The sequence below is a fragment of the Galeopterus variegatus genome, unplaced genomic scaffold (assembly GCF_000696425.1).
Source record: "Galeopterus variegatus unplaced genomic scaffold, G_variegatus-3.0.2 Scaffold460, whole genome shotgun sequence".
Taxonomy (NCBI): domain Eukaryota; kingdom Metazoa; phylum Chordata; class Mammalia; order Dermoptera; family Cynocephalidae; genus Galeopterus; species Galeopterus variegatus.
This window is the reverse complement of record NW_007726571.1, coordinates 597,277-609,486: the sequence shown is the minus strand read 5'-3', so window position 1 is coordinate 609,486 and position 12,210 is coordinate 597,277. Positions and strand designations below refer to the sequence as shown.

Below are 12,210 nucleotides of genomic sequence, written 5' to 3'. Positions count from 1 at the left end.
CAGTGTCGTCCCCGCACTGGACCGGGACCGGCAACGGGATCGCAACCCTCGGCGCTGCCCCCACGCCTCGCTCAGCCAGTGAGCGGGAACCGGTCTGTATGTGGGATCCGAACCCTCGGGCGGGAGCGCCGCCGCGCTTCCCAAGCGGCGCACTAGCGCAGTGCGCCACCGGGCCGGCCCCAAAGTAATACCTACTCTTTTTTTTTTTTTTTTTGTCTTTTTTCCATGTCCGGCAATGGATCGCAACCCTCAGTGTCGTCCCCGCACTGGACCGGGACCGGCAACGGGATCGCAACCCTCGGCGCTGCCCCCACGCCTCGCTCAGCCAGTGAGCGGGAACCGGTCTGTATGTGGGATCCGAACCCTCGGGCGGGAGCGCCGCCGCGCTTCCCAAGCGGCGCACTAGCGCAGTGCGCCACCGGGCCGGCCCCAAAGTAATACCTACTCTTGAGGTCAACAAATCTGCTTCTTTACTGGCTCCAGTCAAATGTTTCTTTGTTATGAACATATTAACAAGGCTATCACATTTGTCTTTTGGGATTTACAGCATTTAAGCTAATCTAGAAAAAGCATGTCATCTTAAACTTACTCATTCTTTGTCAGAAAGTTCTCTCTCTCTGATTAGGATATTTTTCCTAATTTACCTATTTCTATCACAACCAATACTGATTTTTACATGCAAGACCTTTTTTCTGAATATTTAAAAATCAAAAGTAAAACAGAGAAACTACAAACCTTAATCTGATAACCAGAGCAGATGCAAAAGTTTTTAAACTGTCTATAATAAAAGACACCCATACCTAACATTGTCAACATTTTGCTGTAGAGTAAAAACAGTATGTGAAAGTGCTCAAATCACCTTACAAACGTAAACTTACTGTTGTGATAAATGGCTAGGAATGTGCTTGATAAATTTTAAAAGGAAGTTCACATTCAGTATTATTAGCCAAATATATACTTAAAAGCATATAAATAGTACCATTCTACATACAAATTTTCTGCATTTATTTCAAATAAATGTGAATATGTTAGCTGAATTCACTGCCAAAAATGACTGATTACAGAAAATTGAGGCATTTAATTGTAGTCTGTTTCATAAAATGTACCTACAATATGCAAAATTTTAAGTAACAAAAATTATCCTAAAAGTTTGTTCTTTATTTCCAAGTCCACAAATTTTGTGAGGGCAGAAGGTATTATTGAAGATTATACTTCAAAGACATTTGCTATATCCTTGAATCAATACAGTTCTAGAGTTAGAAAATAAAAACCATTTCATTTGACATAATGAAGAGAAGTGATTAATTTTAACAGCTTTCAAAATTTAAGAAATGGGATTAACTATAAAGGAAACTATTTCTAATTCCTAACACTTTACAGAAGCCACTTTTAACAAACAGCAAATACAAATGACAGATGATCAAAGCTTGTTTCACATTCTCCATGGTTTTTAGATGAGTGTGGAACCCAGGGAGTATATCAGAATCACCTAGGGAACTTGGAGGGTATCCAACACAATTACGGACAGTCCCCAACTTATGATGCTTAAACTTAAGGTTTTTCGACTTTATGAAGATACAAAAAATATGGTGCAAAAGCAATACACATTCGGTATGCTCCTGGATTTACAATATTTTCAGTTTACGATGGGTTTATCAGGACATAATCCCATGTAAGTCAAAAAACATCTGTATATCAAAAATCTCCAAGGATGGAGCCCAGCATAAGTACTGTTTTTAAAGCTCCTCAAGTGATCCTGAATATTCAGCGAGTGCTGAGATCTACTGCTTTTCTTAGTTATGGTCTCTTTAGAAACAAATGAGAAAATTAATAAATTAATAAAGGATCGGTATACTAACATCAGGGGAGAATTACATAATGGAAACAATGAGAACACTGTTCTCACAAATCCTCTTCTCCCGTAATAAACAATTTCCGGCTATTTTTACGACTGCCATTTTTGGGCATAATAACTATTATTTCATAATCTGAATAATCTAATAAAAGTATTTCAAAATGTATTAACACTGTTCTTACTCGCTTTCAAGATTTACATTTCATTGAAGAGTATATATAAAAGAGAGAGCAATCCAAAACTTTTGGTACTCATCTTCTAATTCAACATAAGTAGATACAAAGTAAACCTAAACTTCTTTTTAGTCAATGTATGGCAGAGATAAAGATGTTTTAATTATATCTGAAGTATTAATTTACTGCAAAGAAACAAACTGTCCAAAAAATTGGAGATGTAGTTTACCTATATTTCTAGTGTGTTAAGACAGCACACACGACACAATGATTAGGTTATTGCACAGTCCTTTTTAATACAATTACAAACTCACCTGTGCAGCAAGATCAGGGTTCTGGCTTAGTGACTGCATCATGCTTCGCATGTAGGGGGCAGACAACATGTTTTGCATAAGTTGTGGGTTTTCAGTTATTTGTTGCAACAAACTCTGCATTCCTGGTGTGTTGAACATACTAGCTGGAAGTTTGTTTAAAAAAAAAAAAAGACATTGTTTTAAGGAAAAAATACATAAACAAATGTTAAAGCTTTAAAATACAATATATACACTGTGCTTAAGTTTATTAGCAACTACAGATGAATACACATATATCAATTGAACTAAGAATTTTAAAATGAAAAAGCTCTCTAAAGTACATGCCCAACATATACCAGTAAAAAAGTACAATTCTAAACCTTCTAGTTGCCTTGAGAGTAAAATCACATCTAAAGAAAGGGCTAGGTTCTAAAGTCAAATTAAGGTGAGACTTAGATACGGTCCAAATTACTGTTGGAAAGTCCCATGTAGTAAAGAAGTCTGAGCCAACTTTTCCTCCAGGATTGAAACAGATCACTTGATTAGAATCATATTCAGCACTCAATATGCTCACAGTTAAGAAAGAAGGAAGCCTTGACACCAGAGGGAACGACAGATGCAAGGCCTCCATCCCACTTTCATGGAGTACTGGCACTCACTGAGTGAACTCTCAGGCACATTTCACATGATAGACCGTAGAGCACGGTGACTAAGAGCAGCATCTGTAGCCCGATCACCCGGATTAAAATCTAACCTAACTACAGGCAAGTTATTTAGCCTCTTCATACTTCAGTTTCCCCATATGTAAAATGGAAAAAATAGTATCTACTTCATAGGGTAGTTGTGACAAATAAACTTGGTAACACCCCAAGTCCCCATTAACAATTACTCTCCTGTTTTTCCTGTCTTTTTTAGCCAAGAACTACAGCTGAATTTATGTGAATTCAATATGTGATGATTCAATTTAATATTTAGGCAAATTTTCTTCGAAAACTAACTAATTTGTTTACATTATACCCAGACTTTCAACTGCTGACTAGATACACTCAAACTCAAATATATTCTCAAACTTATGTCAACTTAATTTACTAGCTTTTTCATTTCCCTTTTGTTCTTCCATCCAGTAGTTTTACAGGCTTAAAACATTTGAGTCTTCCCATTTATCTCTCCAGTTTATTATAATACTGCTGTTTATGATACCTTTTGTTTTTCCTATTTTCTCATGTTGTAAACTTCAATTTAGATTTTTTCACATCCTAGAGTCCAAGACATGTTGCCAAACTATAGCCTGCAGGACAAATTTGGCCTACAACCTGTTTTTGTACAGCCCGTAAGGTAAAAATTGTTTTTACATTTTTAAATGGTTAAGAGGAAAAAACTCAAATGAAGATAAAATATTTTGTGAAATGTGGAAACTATCTGAAATTCAAATTTCAGTGTCCATGAATACCATTTTATTGGAAGTCACTGCTCCCTTGTTTATTGCCTACAAAAGAAGAGCTGAGTACTTGTGACAGAGACTGTGGCACTATCACTGCTTTGTACTGCTGATCAGTATACCACCAATCACCGTCACTTAGTTATAACTCAGGCCACACAAAATCACTGCGGCATACTGTTATTATTTCCTTTTTATTACCAGTGCATACCAATCACATCAGAGCAAGAGAAAAGCAGACTATGAATGTCATGCTTTTAAGGCATAATGGAGTATAAATTATCACGAGATGGCAAAAATATTGTGTTTATTATACAATGATACTAAAAGAACACAACAAACATAGACATTGCCAGACTAAGTACTCATCACAATATTCCCTACTCACAAGAAAGCAGTAGTCAGAAAAATTTCAAAATTTAAAACGGAATATCTCATCACAGCCAAATTTCTTCACAAAAATGAAAATAAGGCTGCAAACAAAGGTAATCTTCCAAGTGGCTCATTTGTTAGCCAATCAAGGAAAACTGTGTACTAGTGGTCATTAATTAGCAGCTAATAAAATCTTTATTGCCAAATAAATGTGGCCAGAGAAAATAAACTTGTTTAAGTCTACTAGCGTTAACGTCAATAGTCAATTAAAAAACAACGCAAATGATTTTGAGTGGTATTCCTTGGTTCTTGATGACTTGACAGATGTTACTCATACTGCTCAGTTCTTGTTTATTTGAGAAGTCAATGCCAAGTTTGAAGTGACTGAAAAATTAGCTTCTATAAACAGACTGCATGAAACAACTATTTTCAAAGAAGTTGAAAAAATACTAATTCAGTATACCCTGAAGTAGCATCTGCTAAGATGTGCTACATGTGATGGTGATAAAACTGTGTGGAGGGCTGGCAAGTTTAGCTGCTTTGGTTAGAACATTGTATTGGTAACACCAAGATGAAGTATACAGATAGCCATACTGGCTAGCCACCGAAAAAAAAAAAGTGTGGAGAATTAACAGGATTTATTCAAAGGACAAATTTACAAAGTTTATACAAATATAAGCTATTTAAAGACTATGGTTATTCACTGACTTATTCATCAGCAGGTACTCTGTAAAAAATACTTTAATCTATCATGTTATTGAACCAGTAGGAGTACCGATGATGAATATCATTCATTCACTCTTGTGAACTTAACCATAGTCAATTCCATGAATTTTTGCTAGAAACAGCTCAATATCCTGACATGCGCAACCATGCAGTAGGTTGATGGCTTAGCAGAAGTAAAGTTTCATTGTATTTTATTAGCTCATGGTTAAGATTAAAATTTTCTAAATGAGAACAAACACTCAACCAACATTATCAAACACTGAATGACTTTGGAAATTAGCTATTGCTAGAGACCTGGTAATGTTTCTCAATAAATTCAACCCAAACTTAAAAAGCAAGACAGCATTTACATGTGAAATTCATACTGTAGTAAAGTAATTTCAACTAAAATTGTTTCAATCACAAGCAATGTCAAGCTGCTTTATATACTTCTTGTGCTATCAAAAATTACAAGAAACAAGATCTCCATTCCCATGAATTTGCAGATTTATTTTTGAGCTCACACCACCAGCAGCATTTTTCAGATCTCAATGTAAGTCAAAGGTAATTCCACATTTCAAAATTCATTTAATTGTGTAATTGAGGAGCTACCACCTAAACTTTAATTTGAAGCGATTAATCTGCAATGTAATCACATACTATAAGCAAAAGAATCTAAACAGAATTCTATAAATGCCTTCAAACATATACTTTTGGAATGAGTGTATATTCTGAATGAAATAAGTCTCATTACACATCAGTATTAACAGATGAACATTTGCAATCAATTTTGGTAAGAGAACACTGTGAACCCCCAATTAAGCAAAACGTTATCCCCCTCAAATGAAGTCCATTCCTTAGCATACGTGTATGAGAGAAATAGTGTCCTCAATTATTACTATATTTTTAATTTCATCAGTTAAAAATTCTGTGGAAATTTCTTTTCTCTCATGATGTAACATTGTCGGCCTTACATATCCCTGAATCCTGCAACCATGGATTCAACCAAGGATCAAAAATATTTGGGGGGAAAAAAATTGCATCTGTACTGAACATGTACAGACTTTTTTCCTTGCCATTATGCCCTAAACAATACTGTATAACAACTATTTACGTAGCATTTACACTATATTAGGAGGTTATTTAAAGTTTACGGGAAGATGTGCACAGGTTATATGCAAAATGCACTACACCATTTTATATCAGGGACTTGAGCATACTCGGATTTTGGTATCGGAAGGAGGTCCAGGAGCCAATCCCCCACAGATACTGAGGCATGACTGTATTCTTGATTCTCCCTCTTAGCTTACAAGGCCTAAAGTATTATCTGACCCTTCATAACCCCTGCTCTAAGATTTTACCTTCTAGAGTAAGTGCTTCCAGGGAAAAAGAAGAGTCAAGAAATTCGTCTTTACATGTATGTGTACATATATGTACATATTAATCAAACTTCAAAAAGTTGAGTAAGAATCATAATAGCATACAAATATGCTGATAATTTGATAGGCCAGCAGAGTAAATTCATTTTTGCTGTTTCTTGTTTTTCTTTGTTCAAAACGTTAACATGGAATATTAGAATGTCAAACCATCAAATTAAAAATCTGAGCGAAAAGTTACAAAACTGATTTTTTGTTTGTTAGACAAAAGTTGTTACAATGGATAACCGTGTTATAGGAAAAAAAGAAATAGCTTATTAGTCAGAAATCTGACTAAAAACTCCTGTCTTCTCTATAACATTTAGAGTGGGAATAACGCTTCTCAAAAGATTGTCAGTAAGAATCAAATGAAGAAGCGAGTAGAGTACAGGGTATTTTTTTCTTGATTTAAAAGGGTTATTATTCCAATTTTTATAAAACCTGGTCCAAATCCACAAACCTCGTGATACCCACTGTATTCTTACAAGAGAACACACACTACTGTGACCATCAACTATTCCTCCTATACTGATTCTTCTCTCAGCAATGAATACTCTAAAATTCCTCACGTGGCACCTCATCTTTCCACTTCCTCGGCCAAGACACAGGCGTCTTTCAAAACGTATCCAGACCCTCTCATTCAAGTGAAGTGCTCCATGCCTCCATTACTTCCCATTTATGTGCCAAATATTAGGACTAAAATCATTATTCTGGCTAATGTTGGACCTAATTCACGGATAAAACATCAGCATATAATATCTGAATAGTTGAAAAAAGGGCATCCATTTATAGATTCTAGTCTACAGAAAAGTGGACAAAAGTAAATTCCTTACCCATTTACACATCTGAACCTCCAGGAACTTAATAAGAATCAAAAGTAAATTCCTTACCCATTTACACATATGAACCTCCAGGAACTTAATAAGAATGCAGATCTTAAACCCCATCATGAAAGACTCTGCTCCACAAGGTCTGATGTTAAGACCTGAGAATCTGATTTTTAACAAATCCTGGCAACTGCTCTGATACAACTAGTTTATCCCTAGCCTCAGGACTGATGTTTGAGAATCCACTATCTGGATTACAAAACCAGACTAAAACCAGGAACTACATATCTATGTGTTCCCTTTGCACATCAGTTTCCCTGCTGAAATGGGACCACCACCCACTTCCCCCAACATCATCTTATGAAAACACAAAACTATCTCTGGAAATCTTCAGTAACCCTTTCCAATATAATGCACACAAGTGACTAATACTAATCGTTACATATTTAAAGCTTAAAAAAAAACTTACAACACAAAAAGATAATTCATAAAAGGTACTCACCAAATACACACACAAAAGCACAAAGAACAATAGTGTAAGCAACGTTTTCGTTATTAGTGAGGACAACAAAGAAAAATTCATGACTTGTTATATAAGCATACCTCCTACTCCAGGCACCAAATTTGGTGCAGTGGTACTCTGCCCAGCAGTGCCAGTGGCAGCACTACCAGCAGTGCCACCCACAGTGCTGGTGGTGCCGCTTGGAGCTGATGAACTCTGGGAAGCCTGTGGAGCCCATGGATTGGGTAATGGATCTCTATTTTCTGTACGGGAAGGTTGACTACCTTCACCTGAAGATGAATTACTCACTAATGAAGCAAATGGATTACCACCAAACTGTAAAAAAAAAAAAAAAAACCACAAAAATCATAAATGAGCTCTTGTTTTAAATAACAGATACACAACTCTTTTTAAACAAAAATCACAATCCCCATCAAAGGCATCCCTCAATCACAAAGACATCTGTGTTTACACCGGAGCTACTCTTCAGCCTGAGCCTTGGATCACCTGCTCTTGCGCAGCACTCAGCATTGGTTCCTGAATATCCGTGTACATGCGACGTAAAGCATTGTATCCCCCTGGGATGCTTTCTAGGTTGCTCAAGGCTCGGTCCTGGTTTCTCATCATTTCCTGCATCATTGCTGGATTCCTGGCAAGTTCCAATGTCTAAGAAAAAGATTTCCATTTTTAAAAAAAGGGCACTAAAATACACACAAATTACTTTAGCTACTAACTGCTGTTAAAGTTTATGGGAGGCCATTGTTTTGGACTAGTCTCCTTTAAGCTCCAGAAGACCAGACCAAACCAGAATGGAGTCATCTATGCTATGTGCCATATAACCTAACTCAACTTTGAAACACACTACTTAAAAAAAAGATAATTATACATATTTATGTGGTACAATCTCATGTTTTGATCCAGATATATGTTGTATAATAACTGGGTCTGGGTAACTAGTATCCCCAACCACCTGAATGGGCTCAGACATCCAGGCACCTGCACAATCCCAGCCACAGAGGCAGCTGCTGGCATCCACCAGAACTACTAAGTCTGACCAGAATTACTGAGTCTACCCTGAAAAAGTGAGTCTACCCAAAACTGCTAATACTATTCAGCCTGCCTGGAACCAAAATTAAAACACCGCGCTAAACAGGAAATGTGTAACAAATCTGTAGGAGGAAGTCTTTCTCCTCAAAAATGACCCCAGAATAAAAGAAGAAGCAAGAGTTCCACTGGATGACTAGATATCAACATAAGGATAACAGAAATATGAATAAACAAGAAAATATGGCACCACCAAAGTAATACTATAATTCTCAAATATCAGATCTCATACAAGAGAAAACACTTGAAATATCTAAACAGAAAATCCAACCAACAATCATTAGGAAACTGAGTGAAGCAAAGGAACACTCAGTTAGATGATACAATGAAATGAGAAAAACCATCCAGGTCATCAGGGAGGAAATTTAAAAAGGAATAAATACCATTAAAAAGAACATAACAGAACTTCTGGAACTGAAAGACTCATTCATTGAAATAAAAACTACAATTGAGAGTGTAAGCAGCAGTCTAGAGCAAGAAGAAGAAAGAATTTCTGATTTAGAACTCAGTTTTTTGTCTTCAATATTTAAATCAGAAAAAGAAAAAATTATTTTAAATAATTCCTGGTGGGTTTCACCTCAAAAAGCAAGCTAACACTGAAATAACATCAAGAAGAAAGCACTTTGTTATGAGTGAATTGCCTATCTCCAGAATTGGAGCTTTTGTTTCTTAAACCTTCAGAATATAGTTGAGCATCACTTAATGGAGGGAATATGTTCTGAGAAATGTGCCGTTAGGCGATTTCATCACTGCGCAAAAGTGTATTATGAAAGGGAACAGCAATGACTACTTAAATTATCTACACTGGCCGCTAGTTGCATGAGTATGGGCCCTCTAAAGTCTCTTGTGCCTCACTTTTTAAATGAGGATTGGAATACTACTATTCACACAAAATTATGAAAATTTAATTACAGACAGGGATTATGCCTGGCACTCAGCAAGCACTCAGGTAATGTTAGCTATTATTAACTATTATTTTGCTATGGGGATAGGTGGGAATCATTTAAAAATGCAAGAATTCTAAAGCAGACAACTCTTTCACTTGGGGTCAGAGCTAATGAGTCAAATGCTTGGCTTTCCATCTTAAAGGCTTGAGCTACCTTTGGGAGGGTCACCCCATAGGTAACCTAGGAACCCCTCCTCAACGTATTCTGCAGTAGGTTTGTTTACACCAACATCACCATAACACCATAAACACACGAGTAATACATATGCTAGGACTTTAAGACGCTAGAGATACGAATTTTTCAGCCCCATTATTATCTTATGGGACTACCCTTCATATATACGGCATGACTATGAACTGTTTACAAAGACCTTTCAAATGTAGCAGAAAATTCAGAGCTCAAATAGTTCAAATTAGTGCTCTGCTGAGAGTTTTCCTAAACAAAGATTAGGATTTCTCTCCTTAGCTAAACAGTATATATAGGGCAATGTCTTTAATCATAGAAAATTAAATAATAAGAAATAAATACATAACTTTTTAGCTAAATAAACTAAAAGAACTCTCCACATACCTGTCTCATTATATCTGGATTATTTAGCATATGACTAATTTCTGGATTTCTCTGTATCAACTGCTGCATTTGTGGATTGGCCATAATTAATTGCCTCATCAGGTCAGGATTTGAGAGCATGCTCTGGACGAAAGGGTTTTCCATGATTTGGACCATCATTTCAGGGTTGGACAAAAGTTGTCGCTGCATCTGGCTCTGTAGTTCAGAGAAGTTGGTAGTATTCAAACCCAAGCTACTCAGACCTGCAAGTCCTCCAAGGCCACCTACGAGGATTGGGGGCGGGAGGAAGGAGCAAAGGGGAGAGACACATAAATTAAAGTCAGAAATTTTATCATTAACACAACTGTGCTAAAATATAAAGATGCAAAAACATTAATTGATTCAATAGTCTTTCAAGAGACCTGACAGATTTTAAGCAGAACAGTCACTTAAGATGTTCTTATTCATACAGCACTATGGAAACAAACCAGAGCAAACATTACAGATGAAAAAAGTTGAGGGCCTGCATCCAGGGAGCAGCAATCGGGAATAACTACAAGGGGTGGAACAGAGAAGACATCATGGGTCAGAGACTCAGGAAGGGAAACAGCAGTTTGAGGAGCAAGACGATAACTTTTTACATTTGTTTTCTGGTTTTGTTTTCTGAGGAGATAGAAGCTACAAATTACTTAGAGAACATCAGGGACTATTAGGACTTGATGTGAATGAGCTGAAGTACAGACATGAAACTCACCAGGATATACTCATAGGATAAGATCACTCAGGGAGAATAAATTAGAATAAAAGAAGAGAAGTTAAGGCAGAACTCTGCTGAACGATAACAACATAAGGAACAGGAAAAAAAGAAACCCACAAATGAAACAGGGAAAAAAAAAAGTCAGAAAATTAACCAGGGAAATAAAATAGAATCATAGGAGCAAAAGAAAGAAAATTTCAAGGAGAAATTTATAAGCATTAAGAGAGATTGATTTAAAATCTAAAAAGTGTCCGCTAAATGTGGCAAGCTAAGAGGTCAGTGGCAACCTTATTGAGGGAATTCTCAGTGAAGCAACGGAGGCAAAAAAAAACAGAATGCAGTGAACTCAGTGAAAGGAAAATATAGACAGAAAACAGAAAATGCCTTTTCCTAAGATAGCTGAGAAGGGTAGCAAGAGAAAAGGTTGTAGTGGAATTATGTGGCTTTTACAGATGGGATAGACCTTAATGAGAACAGCCAGTAAAAAGGAAAGCTAAATGTAAAAGGTAAATGGAATAGCTGATGGAGAAAAGCCTGAGACAGAAAGAGGGAGTGGGAATGAGACTAGAAATGAAGAAATTAGGGAGCTGTGTGGTCTCAAATTAACTAAAAGCCTCTCCAGGCTTCCATATCTTTGTCTATAAAATGAGAGAAAGGGGAAGAGATTTACCTCAACAGTATCTTTCATGAGTCTGAACACTAAATAATTTAATCTCTTAGACTGTTCATGTTAATAATTTTGCCATCTGAAACTCATCTGCCTCAACCAAAAGAGACACATTTGGCATAAGATCTTTTTGGAAAATAAGAACAGCAAAACTAAAATAAAAAAAAATAAAAATTTTTAAAAAGCAAATGTGAACCTCTGCCAACTTATACCAAGTCCTAAATGCGTCCAACATGTATTTCATGTAGTATAAGTGAATTACTAAAAAAACTTTTATGGAAGAGAAAAAAAGTATGATCCTTGATATGTGAAAAGTGTGCATAGGAAAAATGCCATTTCAAAGTACTATGCTAGTAATGCAATTTAAGAACTGAAAGAGGCATTACCTATCTATTTCAAACCTTCCACAGAACCTTAGTATATAGAACTGATACAGGAAAAGCTGTTTTAACTGATGCAGAAAGTCCTTAACCTTGTTCCTGGGCCCTAGCCCTATCATATGTGTTCAGGAGAGTTAAAATATTAAATAAATATCTAATGCATCCAATCCCTGTATTTTACAAATGAGGAAATAATTATTCAGGGGGTTGGCTTATGATCAACAAT

The 12,210-nt window shown here is 36.3% G+C and overlaps 1 protein-coding gene across 1 annotated transcript in view; it reads right to left on the bottom strand.

Moving 5' to 3' along the window:
* UBQLN1 (ubiquilin 1) overlaps positions 1-12,210 on the bottom strand; it is a gene marked incomplete at its 5' end in the record, with an annotated part of 46,100 nt that overhangs the window by 6,369 nt on the left and 27,521 nt on the right. Inside the window, 4 exons of the mRNA XM_008569057.1 lie at positions 2,343-2,485; positions 7,682-7,916; positions 8,088-8,246; positions 10,202-10,464. Coding sequence (XP_008567279.1) covers positions 2,343-2,485; positions 7,682-7,916; positions 8,088-8,246; positions 10,202-10,464 — 800 coding nt within the window. The remainder of the gene's footprint in view (positions 1-2,342; positions 2,486-7,681; positions 7,917-8,087; positions 8,247-10,201; positions 10,465-12,210) is intronic.